Source organism: Thermobia domestica, chromosome 7 (assembly GCF_964235325.1).
Source record: "Thermobia domestica chromosome 7, izTheDome1.hap1.1, whole genome shotgun sequence".
Classification (NCBI taxonomy): Eukaryota; Metazoa; Arthropoda; class Insecta; order Zygentoma; family Lepismatidae; genus Thermobia; species Thermobia domestica.
Genome location: NC_137460.1, coordinates 233,892,049 through 233,907,568, shown reverse-complemented (window position 1 = coordinate 233,907,568; position 15,520 = coordinate 233,892,049). Strand labels below are relative to the sequence as shown.

Below are 15,520 nucleotides of genomic sequence, written 5' to 3'. Positions count from 1 at the left end.
TCAGGTGTAAAACGATCCGGATCTTCCGTCAAAATAAAATTAGAATACACTATCGCATTTTACTTAGGATTCAAATTAATATTGACCTGTTTAATTTCATCTAACTCCGGAGGATAACGACTTAACGTAGCAACAACGAAATTTTCTTTTCCAAATATATGTTCGAAGTACAGGTCATAGCGCAGTAGCTTAAGTACCAATTTTGTGGTTCGTGCATCTAAATTCTTTAAGGTAAAAGCATGTGTAGCCGCGCTAGTATCACAGTGAACAATAGTTTTTTTTCTGCCAAAGATATAGCTAGTGAAATAGTCACACAGATATTGAATAGAAGCCAATTCAATTTGAAATATTGGCATGGACAATTCATGCATTTGAAAGGTCTGCTGGCATGCGCAATTACTGCAAAATCATCAGAATCATTCTGAAATCGCGCTAAGAAACCTGCCAAATTTTCAAAGCATGCGTCGCTATAAACATTAAGTTCTTTATGAAAATCAGGCTGACCTAAAGCAAAAGGATTTCTGCCCAACTTTCTTAAAGCGTTAAAAGATTTAATGGCACTCTCATCAAGTATAAACGGACGATCTTTCTTTAATAGCTCAAATATGGGTGATGCTAATTTCGAGAAATTCTTTATATACTTGTGACGCCACCCAACGAGCCCGAGGAAAGCTCTAAGTTGCTTCCTACTTTTAGGGATTGGAAAGCATCTTATGCGCTCGCGCATAAAAGAAAATGAACATGGGATTTGGAACATGGAATATTAGAAGTCTTTATAGGACAAGTGCGTTAAAATCTGGAACGAGTCAGTTAGAGCTTGGACCTAGCAGGAGTTCAGGAAGTTAGATGGGAAGGAAATGGAACTGTGACGTCCGGAAATTTTACGTTCTTTTTAAGGGGAAGAAAACAAAAATCATCAATTAGGAACAGGGTGCTTCGTTCAGAAACGAATAATATCACCTATTAAGCTTGTTGAATTAATTAACGCTAGACTTTATTTTATTACTCTTCATGGTCGGTGGTGCGATATTATTGTGTTAAATGTACACGCCCCAACAAAAGATAAGGATGACAATATAAAAGAAAGGTTTTACGAAGAAGTGGAACGGATATTTGACAACTTCCGCGATACCATATGAAAGTTATATGATATGATTTCAATGCGAAAGTAGGACAAGAGGATATTTTGAAACCGATTTTAAGGAACGAAAGTCTACATAAGAAAAGTAATAACAACAATGTTAGATTCTTGAACTTAGTAACATCCAAAAACCTTTCGTGAAGAGGATAAAATTCCCAAATTGAGACGTCCCTAAATATATTTGGACATCATAAAATCAAATTGATCACGTTTAGGCAGATTGAAGAAGACAATTTAGCATAACTGATGTTCGGTCGTTTACAGGAGTTGATGTGATACTGTCCATGTAGCAGAGATAATAAGAGAAAGATTATCGTTAAATAAGGGGAATGTTCAATGTCTGAAAACGGAGAGATTTAATTTAAAGAAATTTAGAAAAAGAGAGCCAGGTAAGAGAGGAATACAAGATTGAAGTTTCGAATAGATTCTGGGTTTTAGAAGATTCGGAGTGCATTAGTGTTGAGGATACTTTGAATTCAGGATATATTGAGGATATTGAAATCAGAGATAGCATTAAAATTTCAGAAAAAGAAAATTTTGGACACGCGCAAAAACGTGGGAACAAGCCATGGTTCGACCAGGGATGCATTCGTCTAGTAAAGAGAAAACGGGTAAAATTACGTTGGCTACAAAATCCGAATGAAATAACTGCACAAAATTCCGTATACATAAGGCGGGAAACTTCCAAAACTTCTACAACAAAGTAACGCGATTTGTTGAAAGCTAAAATTAAGGAACTTGAAAATAATTATAAAAACAAAAATATTCGGGACATGTATAAGGGGATCAACGAATTTAAGAAAGGATACCAATCGCGTGCTTACGTATATATTAAAGAAAACTGAGGGAACAGTTCTCACGGATACAGATAGAATGTTAATAGATGGAAAGATTTCTTTGAAGATCTACTTAAAACGCAACCAAAAAATAATGTGCTGGGAGAAAAGGAAATGACAACACAGAACCGTATATTCCAGAACCTAACCGAATAAAAGTAGAAATCGCCATAAAGAAATTAAAGGAACACAAATCTTCGGGTGTACACGAAATTCCAGATAAGTTCATTTTCCCTGAAGGCGAAAAATTGTGGAACTGCAGAAACAAACTTATTTTCCTTATCTGGAACAAGGAGGAATTGCCACAAGGGTGGCAAGAATCAATCAATTCTGCAATTCACAAGATTGGCGACAAAACTGATTGTAATAATTATAAGGGTAATTCCTCTTCTGTCAACATCCCATAAAATCCTCTCAAATATTCTATTAGCAAGATTGGCCTCATGCGCAGATGAAATTATTGGAGATTATAAGTGGATTTTGACGAAATCGATCAACTATCGGCCAAATATTTACCATTCGACAAATAATCGAAAAGAAGTGGGAATGCATTATCGCGGTACATCAATTATTTATCGATTTTAGAAAGGCTTATGACTCGGTTAGGAAAGGCACATTGCACAACGCTGTTATAGAATTTGAATACCGAAAAAGCTAATTAGATTAATTAAGTTATGTTTAAATGAATTTCAAAGCAGAGTCCGGATAGAAAAACTTTTTGTCCACGAGCTTTCACGTCGAGAATAGCATGAAACAAGGAGATGCGTTGTCGCCATTATTATTCAACTTTGTCCTGGAGTATGCTACAAGCAAAATCACAGATAGCAATCAGGGCTGAGAGTTGAATGGTATTCACTACATTATAGCATTTATGCTGATGTAAATTTAATAGTGGATGATAGGAGAACAATTAAAAGGAATGCAAAGGTCATATTAAACGCTTGCAGGGACATGGGTTTAGAAAACCAAATACATGATAGTTCGTGGCGATCGTAATACGACACATTATGGATACGTTAAAATACGAAGTAATACTTTTGGTAAAGTGGATACTTTCAAATATCTGCGATCAATATTAGCAAACGAAAACTACACTCACGAAGAAACTAAATATTGACAAAAAGTAGGTAAAAACAAGGAATTCGTGTTATTATTCAGTTCCAAATATCTTGTCGTGAATTCTATACAGGAATTTGAAGCTTAAAATATATAAAACGATAATCATGGTTACGAAGCATTGTTGCTTACTCTGAGGGAAGAACGTAGACTGATAGTATTTGAGAACAAGATCCGGAGACGAATATTCGGGCCCAAGGGGAACGGGAATACAGAATGGCGGAAACTTCATAACGAGGAACTACATAATTTATACGGTTTACCAAACATTGTTAGGGTTATCAAATCTAGGAGGCTCAGGTGGGTAGGCCATGTAGCCAGGATGAAAGAAAGTAGGGACGCTTTCAAATTCGTAACTGGAAGACCAATCGGAAAATGACCATTAGGAAGACCTAGGCGCAGATGGGAGGACAATATTAAGACATCTCGCAGAAATAGGAATACGAAGTAGAAACTGGATCCAGTTGGCTAAGAATAGAAGTCAGTGGAGAGATTTCGTGAACGGGGCATTGAACCTTCGGGTTCCATAAGCCATAGAGTTAGTTAGTTAGCTCGACTAACTTGGAACTCGGACAGGAACAGAAACAGAAGAACTATGGAAGAATACTGAATCATTTCCAATCTTAGTATCAAAAGTGGTATACGGTGAAATGTAGTAGAAAACGTCGTAATGAAAGAAGAGGATGGCAGATTACAGTCGTTGGCTTTCCTTATTTTCAGCATATTAAAAATATTTCTCTATGAGACTATACTAAGCACAGACAAGTTTGACTAGGGAATGAAAGGCGATTTTCAACACAATTTAATTTTATAGGTTCAGATGGGTGATACACAAATGCTTCGAAAGGATACGCACATACTCAAATGGTTCGTACATACGCAAGAACCAAAACCGTACAATTGTAAAACAGACAGTAGGGTGAGATACTTATATTAAAAAATTAAACGAAACGGTGTAAGTAACCTTTCCTTTCTGGCATGAAAATACATTAACATTACCTTATTAAATTTATTGGGTTACAGATTATCACCTTATTGTCGGTCTTTTTTTCTTTTTATGTCTATATTTAAGGATTACTCCTATTTGCAATATTCCTAAAAATTTGCAATATCCGGGGAAAGTGCGGTCGCAGAGGGACGTCATCCTTCATACCATCCGAAGGCCCACAAATCTAAATCTAGCCACATCTTTGAGTTATATAGGGTACGTAAATTGCTCAAAAGCTGTAGAAGAAAATTTATATCGCTACTAACGTAAAATGTATTAAATACAAGATTTCTGCGTAGCGAGGGATAAAATGAAGGAACTAGACAAAGGCTACTAGCATAGGTGCTGTTCGTTGGGTTTTTTGAGGCGATGTGGTTATCATATAATGTATATCCACATTTAGAGAGCTATGATGGTCGACAATTCAAAAGTCATTAAAAATTAATTCGTGCCCAGTGCTTTTAGCCGTACTCTCATTTCTTCATATCATAGCTTTGTAATAGGAATATATAATTTGCAATACTTCATTCAAAATGTTTGGGATATGGTGGAATGTTCAAAAAATCTATACACACTTTAAAATATAAAAGCTGCTATATCTCAAACTAACTACCACCACTTCCAGCATTTCGATCTCTTCTTGGGCAGTGCAACTTGCAGATAAGGAATTCTTTGTATACCGGTAGCAGATTCTAGACTTCTTTCAGCACGGAATCCAATGATTAGCTAAACGATAGCAAAAATGTGGGGGTGCAAAAGACGACTATTTTGATTAACCATGAATGCTAGTTTTCATGTTTTAAATCGTTTGAAATGACACATCTGAACGAACATTTCATTTGTGCCAACCTAATATTTTTTGAGGGGGTACTGCATATTGTTAGAATCTATGATGTGCTTGTAATATTATAGTTTTGTCCACTTCGTATTATATTTTTGATGTGCAAAATGCTTTTACACTTTGCGTTACATAGTGAAAATGTGTATGATTTTGCAAACTTTTGCCCTCATACAACGGAACTTTACTCCTTGTAGAGGCAAAAATCTGAAATCGAATCATTTTATCCCATCTTATCCTAAGATTAACCTAAAAACTGTAGTGTTTACTAAAATATTGAATGTTATAGAGAAAATATATCTACACATGTAGACCTATGAAAATTGATTTCTTATATTACAAATAGAATATCAATTACAGCCTTTTGAACGATAAGTGCGTACTCTTATTGTACATGAAAGTTCCTATACTGTATTTGCCAATTGAGTTGTGAATGTGTCCTCGTGACGTAAATAAAGAAATAGAAAGGATGGCCTAATGTCTTTGTGCCAAACTCTTTCCAAGTATTTCTGGATGGAACATTTCCGCACTGACGATGAAATAAAGCAAGCTTTCCTAAAATGGTTCAGACGTAATGGCAATTTTTTCCTATTCAAAATCCTTCCAAGCATGAGTTAAATGTTGAGATATATATACTGACAAATGTATAATAACGTACCAGAGGGTTGTGTGAAGAAGTGAATGAAGTTTAAAGTTCTAACAGTTCGTTCTATTTTTATTTTTATTTTTAATGTGAGATCCCAATTTCACTTGAATGTCCCTCGTTAAAAGGGTTCGAAACACGCTCGAGAAATTAATCTTGAATCTAATGGAAGGCTACAAAATATGAAAATGGAATCTTCCAGTTTTACATCCTAGCCTTATGCTGTGTAGGCCAAAAGAGACGGTGATGATGGGAAATGAATGTAATTGTGGGATGAGGAAAGTGGGAGGAAACGGAGGAACTACGACAAAACCCACGCGTACAGTGTTTGTCCGCCATAAAACCCACTTCATGCGAGCTGGAATCTACCACGAAGCCATTGCGACCCATTTGTCTTAAAATATGACGATAATTCTATATATTTCTATGTATAAAACAATGTTTGATTCAGGCTTATTTACGAAGTTCACAATATAGCTATTCTATACATATGCGTTGATAGATAGATAGATAGATAGATAGATAGATAGATAGATAGATAGATACATGGGTAATTCCAGAAGTAAGGCCTTCTATTTGTTAAGAAGCTTTTGGTTTTGATATGTACATCATTTTAAGGCTTGTATATTTATCTGTGTTTCAACGTACTCACCATATCGGTCGATACATTTCATAGGTGCTGCGACAGTTTTTGTACATCCATGCTATACCAACTCGACGCAATACGTTTGAGGAAGAGTTGAAGCTTATCTTTAACATTGTCGTCGCTGCTGAAACGCTTTCCAGACAAATGTTGTTTCAACTGAAGGAACAGGTGGTAGTCAAATCCAACCTATAGCATAAGTGAGTGATGATGTCCCATACAAACAGTTCCATGGGAGCAACGATTTGCCTGCTAACGTGGAGGCGAACGTTGTTTAGAGAAGTTCTGAATCGCCCACTGTGTCGTAGCAGCTGTCAGCGTTTATTGTGATCCAAGAAGACATCAACTCAACAAACAATGTTCTGTTTTGATACCAAAACAGAATTTTCATGACTTTACTGGCAGACTGTATTCGTTTGAATTTTCGCTGCTTGGGCGAAGAGGACTGCCACCACTCACGTGATTCTTGCTTTCTTACAGGTGTGAAGTGGAACGTGAGACAATCAAACCCAAAAACTTGTTCTTTTCGTCTGTATAGCTAGAAAGAAATTCGAGTGAAGAATCAACTCGTTCCCGTTGGTGATCTCGTGTGCGCATTCGTGAGACCCATCTTGAACACACCTTCCAATGCTATGAATGGTGTTTCCAGGTATTTCAGAAACCAAAATGCAGAAGTCATTCTGAGAGACCTACTGATATTTGTGCCTGGTTTCCTCGACCTTCGCGACTGCCTCGCTGGAAATTAAAGTCTGCCGCTTCTTTCTTCGTAATAAATTTCAGTAGGCCGACGACCAGCTACATTGTACAGCAGTTGTGGATGTTTTTGTCATACATGCACGCGTCGCCATGTACCTCCATTAATAGCTGGTGAATTTCACAAGTAACACTTCCCAAGTGTAACAATCTGATCTTGATAAAATTTGGCAGGTAGATACTACACATAAAATAAACGAATACGCGCTTCTTATTTTCTGCGGAAAGACGGTTTTAGGGGGCAAAAGATCCCACACAAAATTATAAACAAGTGGACTCAAAGGCAGAAACAAGTGGACCGAAGTGAACGAAATTGTTCACAGATATTGCAGACGCATAATGAGGGAATACTTGTTTGCATTTTCCTGGAAAAAACGGTTAGGTGGGTCACGGATCCCTCTAAACCTTTGATCATGAAATATCAAAAGTGCTAGTAACAGTATGCCAGATGTGTAAAGGACATGAAGAATTGCAACGAAACTTTGTGTATGGACAATACGCAAAAATAAACGAATAGTTTTTTTTATTTTCTGCGGAAAAAGGGCTTTGGGGGGGGGGGGCAAAACCCCCACCAAAAATTTTGAAAGTTGACGCCCGAAAGGCAGAAAGAAGTGGACCGAAGTGAATGAAATTGTTCACAGATATTGTAGACAAAATGAGGAAAGGTAGAAAAAAAACTATTGAGTGAACGGAGGCGCTGAGCGGCGGAAGGAGTGGACCGAAGCAAATGAAATTGTATGTAGATACTGGATATGTAAATTAAGTCCTTTCGTGTTTTACAAGTGTCTCCATCCAATTTCTTCAAATTTGGTAGATGAACAACAAGCACAAACAGTGTAGCGTCTTTATAGTATTTCAGGAGGCACCTTTAACCCTTACAATGATTTTCCGCATAAACAAGAGTACGTGTCGTTTAAGTTCCTGTTTACTATTGATGTGCCAAATTTGAAGTAAAACGGATACGGACACTTGAGAAACATTGGGTCTATACAATATCTACACACAATTTCATTTGCTTTAGTCCACTCCTTCCTGCGCTATTACGGTAATATTTACTTTTCTTTGGATAGCGCCTACGCCCCAACACTGTTTTTCCGCACAATTGAAAACACGTTTCATTTATTGTTTTGCAAAGTGTCTCTATACGAAGTTTCGTTGCAATTCTCCATACTCTTCCGGAACTTCTGACATATACTTATTTGCACTTTTGATGTTTCGTAATCAACGGTTTACAAGGTCCGTGCCCCACTGAATCGCTTTTTTTCAGCAAAATACGAAACCCAATTATCTCAATTTACGTCTACAATATCTGTGCACAATTTCATTCAATTCGGTGCACTTCTTCTTGCTTTCTTGCCTTGCCTCAAATTTCAAAATTTTGGGTGGGGGCTTTTGACTCCTAAAACCGTTTTTCCGCACAAAATAAACTCGTATTCGTTTATTTTTTTTGCATATTGTCTTTACACAATGTGTCGTTCCAATTCTTCATGTCCTTTAAGCACTTCTGGCATACGCTTATTAACATTTTTGATATTTCACGATCAAAGTTTAGGAGGAGTCTGTTTCCCACCCAAACGCTTTTCTTTTCTTGTTTTTTCCTTCAGGAAAATGCGAAACCCCTATTCCCTTATTTTGTGTCTAGAATATCTGTGCATTTCATTCACTTCTGTTCACTTCTTCTGACCTTTCAGGCCTCAAATTTCAATTTTGGATGGGGGCTTTTGTCTCTAAAACTGTTTTTCCGCAGAAAATAAAAAACCCGTATTCGTTTATTTTTTGCGTATTGTCCTTACACAAAGTTTTGTTGCAATTCTTCATGTCTTTTCCACCCATCTGACATACTGTTACTAACACTTTTGATATTTCGTGATCAAAGGTTTCGAAGAGTCCGTGGTCCACCTAACCGTTTTTTTTTTTTTCAGTAAAGTACGAAACCCGTATTCTCGAAACCCAATGCCCCCGTTATTTTACGTCTACAATATCTGTGTACAATTTCGTTCACTTCCGTCCACTTGTTTTTGCCTTTCGCGCGTCAAGTTTTAAAATTTTGGGACGGGGCTTTTGCCTCTTAAAACAGTTCGCATAAAATAAAAAACACATATTCGTTTATTTTATGTGTAGTATCCACCTGCCATTATGAAAATCGGGGTGTTACACTTCGGAAGTGTTAATTGTCAATCGATTCTAAGTTTTCAGTGTTGATATCCCGAATAACTGCTCAAACTTCGCACTTGGCCGTAAAGAAAAGCGGAAAGTTGTCAAGCCAAAACTATCGTTCCAGCGTGATGCGCGCAAGCTTGTTTGGGACTAGAGAAAACAACAAACACAAAATGTTGTCAACAACAGCACAAACAGTTTAACTGCATCCCCAGAGATTTGGAGACCTTACTTTTAGAATATCCTCGTATTGTTTCATAACACACCAAAAACATAGAAGTAAATACAAATAAATTTGTCATTAGTAACAATGTGAAATTCCAATGTAAAAATGAGATGCTACTTAACAAATTTACATAAAAACTTTGTCTTGTAATGACGAACTTCGTGTAGAGTAGAATCTTTCCTCTGAGGGGCGTGTATCGCAGAATGATACCCAGCCCGTGCGAAAGACTTTTAATAAGTATGGCCCACTAATATTCAGAAACACAACAGATACTAATACTATTGTTTGCATTCGATTTCTAAATTTAGCAAGAGTCGGCATTAACACTAAAACCTCTTTTACATTCTGCGAAAGATACTGGTAGCCTATTAATTTATTTTAACAAGGAATGTACTATACGAACGAAGTACAAATTGAGTTATTGTGTTTTCATCATTTGTATATGGATATTCACCTTAAACTAAAATTTTCGTTCTTTTCTAGTGGGTCCGTGTAGCGTATTCACTAACGCTTTAGTCTTCGGTACGAGTGGTCGCGGGTTCGATTCCCGGTGGGCACACTCGTTCGGAAAGGTTCAAACAATCTTTTCAGGCCAATCATCCTGAAAGAGATTTTTCTTAGGTTTTCCTAATGTCGGAGTGGTATCTAACATAAAGATTGCATGCCGATTCCTTCCTTCCCCACCTTCCCTGGTAGGGTGATCGCCGAGATACGTCATCCTTCATACGTGACGGGCTAAAATGGTCATGGATACCGAAAGCCCAGAAATATAACTACTAATCCTAATCCTGAAATGCAGGAATTGTTTTCCTGCCAAGGAAAAATGTTGACGAGAGTGGGAAATCCCTCATACTTCTTTGATTTTTAATCTTGACTCTTGACCTAGAGAAGATAGAGTGAAGGTGAGAATTTGTGTCACTCGTTCGCGCCAATAAAAATTCATCAGAGTGAACTCGAACACAATAACTCTAATGGCATAACAACAACTGATGATAAATGTGCCTATATGCACTGTTTATTTATACACACAGAAAGTACCACGCATTCAATACTCGAACACACGTGGTAAAAGTATTGATTTATTTCGTAGCTTTCCTATTTCCATAGGTTTTAATCTTGTCAGTTGTTTGTTTGTGTTTTAAGGGAGCAGAACGTGGTGCGTGGCCGAGATATTGCTGGGGGGAGAGAAGTGGAAAGTTCTTACATGTTTTGCGTCGTCGTATGGCGCAAGTTGAGCCGATCGAGGTTGAACCTGCACCAGGGGCGCCTCCGTTGTCGAAAAAGGAATTGAGAAAGGAAATAAGAAGGAGGAAACGACTCGCACAAGTTAGTTTTAATTTATATGGTCTCTCTTATTATTATTATTATTATTATTATTATTATTATTATTATTATTATTATTATTATTATTATTAACCCACTTATAGTAGCATAATCTATAAGTAACTTTGTGTATGCTTAAAACAAACTTCTAGCTAGGGTCTCAGGCAAGGGCAGGGAAAGGGGTTTGTCTCCCAACCCCCCGATCATAATATACGTATCTCTCGTGCTTTAATAGTACCTAGGTACAAAAATCTGCATATTTATGAGAGATTCTTTATTTTGTTTTCGTTTTAGTCCCTTTAAGAAAGTGGAGTTGTGTTGTTCCTTTCAGCAGCTAGTCTATATAAGACGTGGACTACTGACTAACGCGGAATCCGAACCACATGAGCTCCCACCAGGAATCGAATACGGGTGTACCACGCCAAAGGCACGTATACTGACCGCTTAGTTACAATGGAGCTCCCTTTAAGAAAGTACGAGGTTTAGAAATGGTAAATACAGATAGGAATGAATAATAAATAGGGCGAATGTATGTCGTTTCAGCAAAGTTTTACATCGATTTTTTGATAATAATCTCAATGGCATCATATATAAAATGTAGCTAGTGAAAGCCGAGTGGTGTGGCGTGGCACGTAGACGGCAACACTAACTTAATGGGACAGAGGATAGAGGACTTTTCGCTCTGGCTTAGAAGATTATATTATAAAGAAGGAGAGTATACTGGTTCATTATTTGCTATGGGACACACAGAGGGCTAAAATCCCTAAAAGTGATCAAAATATAAAAACATTGTTCAGTTTACATTATATTATGAACATACAGGTATTCTAGGTCGCTGATGACGATTATAAGGTCAAAACCCAAAAGTTCAAAATGGCGGATTCAGTATGTCGGGCAAAATATCTTTAAAATTTTCCAAGTAGGCTGAAAACTAGTTTCACTGTATTTTGGAGATCGCTGATAACGATAACAAATTCAAAATTTCAACATTCAGAATGGTTAAGAAGTAAACTGCCATATAACAAAATAACATATAGGCCTATGTTTATTATTGTTATAGTTTCAAATTACTAATAGACCCCCTAATTGTTAAAAATTGGTATTCTTGACATCTGGGAAACACGTGCATAAATTTTGCAGGAGCGTCTATGGCCAGCTGTTTTTTGAGAATTGCGTCAGCATATAGTATTACATGTGTCGTAAAATGAACATATCGATATAATAATGCGGAATTCATAACTATTTTTCAGCATTTATCTTTTTTTTTTCTTATTTTTCTTTATTTTTCGTTAATTTTAATGATAATTTGTGATAACCTCAATTATTTCCTCAATTTAAATGTCAATTCTACATACCTTCGTCTATTTTATCAATTTTAAAAATTAAAAAATTTAAAAATGTTGCACATTAACAATCATACTTTAAATCAAAGTGGTTTCTTCACGTTCACGTTCACTACATCCGAACCGGTCAAATGGAACGTATCAAATGACTGCCTGCTCCGCAGGTATAACAAAGGGACTGATATTTTAACGATAAGGACCCAAGCCTTAAAATTCTCAAATCGATCTTTTTAAACTTTTGACCAACTTTTTGGAATTTCAGCCCTCTGTGGGATGTACCGTGTACAAGAGTGACACGTGATCTCAACTTCATTTAGTTTAGAAGTTCGCCTTGAAAAGGGGTGAGGGTATTTGCAAACAGACTACGCAGACAGTTGCAGAATTTTTAAAGATTTTATATATTGATCACCCATTTCACTTTAACATCACTTTTTTCAGCACCGAATCTGTATGTGAAGCGAACTACAGTTTAATATGGAATCAGAAGCACGTGAGCTCCCACCAGGAATCGAATCAGGGTTTCCTTCCCGAAACAGTTCATACCTTAAGTATATAGCCGCAAGTGATCATAAGTTTACACAGTTACTGATATTTTCTTCTTAAAAACAAATGTCTGAATTCCTAGATTAAATTGTAAACAGTAGGTAGGAATATTGTTTACTAACAAAGGAACATCCTATATTGATAGTAACATTGACCAATCAATATATACAGTGGCGAATTTAGGGGGGCTTCCTGTCTTAAGCCCCCCGAAATCTTACTATAGAAAGTATATGAAATATCTTGCAGAATTTTCACATTTTCAGGCAAAGCCTCCCCACGAAAGTTAGCTAAGCCCTCCCCGAAACAAAACCGTAAATACGCTACTGGGCCTGGAAAAGTTCCTTCCACGTTTCTTGATCTTCAACTTCCTGTTTTAACTCTAAATATCTTCTTCTATTTTTCAAATCATTGATCAGTTTTGTTCTTCTTCTTCCTATTCCTCTCTTTCCTTCCATCTTTCCTTCTATGTTAGTACAAAGAAGACAATTTCTTCGCAAAATATGTCCAACCGAATTGGCCTTCCATGAAAGATGCTTGCTGAAAGCGCCCTCTTCTTTCCTATCCGTTTCAAAACATCTTCATTTGTTACTTTCTCTATTAATTTTATCTTCTTCATCTTCCTCCAACACCACATTTCGAAGCTCTCTAAATATTTTTTTTCTCTAATTTCCACAATGTTCAAGTCTCTGAAACATATAATCTAATGCTCCAATATAGCACTTGACCAACTTCTTCCTTAGACCAATATTAAGCCTACTAATAACAGCAATACTTTCTTGTTCTTGTTGTTAAATGCTTGTTTGGATACGGCAGTTCTTGATCCGATCTCTTTGGTGCAGCAAGCGTCCTCGTCGATCAAAATTATAGACCTCTTCATGTTCTCTTTGTTCTATACTGATAGCCCTGTCATTTTAGACAAAATTTTGGCCAAACTGTATGAAAAATAGTCTAGAGCTGAAAGTTGGCACATTTGTTCTATTGGATGTACTGAACAACATATCAAAAGTCCCCTAATCTCCCGTGGTTGCTTCCTGGAATTCCAGGCGGTTAAAGTCTGAAGTTCTGCAAAAGCTAAAGTTATCACTGGAATGGCTGTTACATACAAACGGCTAAATCCACAAATCTAAAATAGGTCTCAAATGAAAGATAAATAATAGGGCCTCAGTTCATGCTGCATATTGTATTAATTATACATCATCCAGGGCCGCACAAAACGATTGAATTCCTCAAAAGTCGAAATGATGCGAACTCACTTTTTCTTTGCTTGATTATGGACGTTTTGCTACGGACCCGTATCCAGGGAGGTCTAGTGGGGCCGGGCACCCCTAAATTTCTGCTGGTCCCATAAAATTTTCACGCTAGGCTTGCAAATGAACTATAATATGGTTGGATCGGACCCCCTAACTTCAGCCGGGCCCCCTTACATTTTGGGGCTTTCTACCGGCCTGTTTTGCTATTGCAGATATCGTAAAACTACCCAAGTAAAAAACAGTTTCATCAAACTTTCATCTTCCCATCAGTATCTTTGTAGTACATATCAGGAGCGGATCCAGGACGGACTTCTGGTGGGGGGGGGGGGGTTGTAATACTGTACTTAGAGCTACTTTTAAGAGCTCCAAACTCTGGGATGGGTTTTATTTATAAATAAAATAAAATAAAAATCCTCTTCTGGGGGGATTGTAATACTGCTACTTAGAGCTACTTTTAAATCTTTTATGTAGTTGAAATAGGAAAAGAAACGATAGAATTATGGGTTCAAGAGGTGCGAGGCCGAGCAAAGGCTGTGCGTGGGGGCGGAGGCCCCGGATGGGCAAATTCAGGAAATATGAAGAGCAAGTTCACGAAATTCACTGTTGATGCAAAGGCCGACAGATAAGAAATGCGAGGCTGTAGGCCCAGCAAATTTGGGGATCTGGGGGCTGAGCCCCCAGCTAGCCAAAGGCTGGTTTCATTATAAAATACAGTATATTGTAAGAAAAAGTAAGTCTTTGCAGTACCTACTTTTTTGTGCTAAACAAATGCATTTTTTGTTTATCCCCAAAAATGGTTATCTGCACAGTCTTCAGTCCCAGTTACTGCGGATAAATTACGCTTTACTGCAGTTGAAATTCTATGTATTCCAGGACGATGTAATTCTTACATTTAATAATGCTGTTTAACATATTATTCCACAGTTCAACATAATTCTCATGAAGCTTATTTAAATATTAGCTGATTTTGTAATGGGTCATCTTTATCTGTTTCGGAATTTGAGTTATCTTATTCGGATTACTCTTCTCTGTTTTCGAGATGTGTGAGTTATAGATAAGCAAACAAAAATTCATTTCTTAGTACACGGTAAGGTAAATCGAGGATATTGATTCTACACATAAAGCTCCTTTCTTCATACACCTTTGACATATTGTCTGTTATAGACGGACAAACAGGAAATGGCATTTAAAACGGCCGAGTACATCGAATATACTGATTCCGAATTTAAAGAAACTGAAATTCATTACTCGATAACTCTTATCATTGTACAGATACAAGGCATGGAGGAAACAATAATAGATAACACATTCATCACCTAGTATATCATCACAAGTGTATCACAAGTGATACATATAGGTTTCGTATACCATTTCTGATACACATTGAAAATTTTGTTGTCGTCACATATATAATTTGATATTTAGCATGACTTACTTGGTGTATAGCCTGAACTTGGGTGAAACGTGTTGCAGCAGCAATTCTGGCCTGAGATGATATATATATATATATATATATATATATATATATATATATATATATATATATATATATTTAGTGGGTCAGTTTGTTTCGCAGCTTAAGGCAATTCTAAGTATCAACTTAGCCCTAGAGGTAAAATTTACAAAAATTGGTATGGCAACGAGGACCAGAAGAATGGCGCGTAGCTTGGTATTTATAATTATTAGCTTCATTTCCTATGTGCTAGCTCCTGAGTACATG

General features: G+C 36.9%; 2 protein-coding genes across 10 annotated transcripts in view; one reads left to right on the top strand and one right to left on the bottom strand.

Annotated features, from left to right (window-relative positions):
• The window catches only part of LOC145690739 (uncharacterized), a 197,445-nt gene that overhangs the window by 150,126 nt on the left and 31,799 nt on the right, over positions 1 to 15,520 (bottom strand). The window lies entirely within an intron of this gene.
• Positions 10,457 to 15,520, top strand: part of LOC145690740 (ninjurin-2-like) — a 343,377-nt gene continuing 338,313 nt past the window's right edge. For 4 of the 9 annotated variants that reach the window (XM_081765930.1, XM_081765928.1, XM_081765927.1 and 1 more), the window contains exon 1: positions 10,460 to 10,667. In XM_081765930.1, coding sequence (XP_081622056.1) covers positions 10,563 to 10,667 — 105 coding nt within the window. In that variant the 5' untranslated portion in view covers positions 10,460 to 10,562. Of the gene's footprint in view, positions 10,668 to 15,520 lie in introns of all 9 variants that reach the window. The other 5 variants (XM_081765925.1, XM_081765929.1, XM_081765931.1 and 2 more) reach the window with 4 other exon arrangements.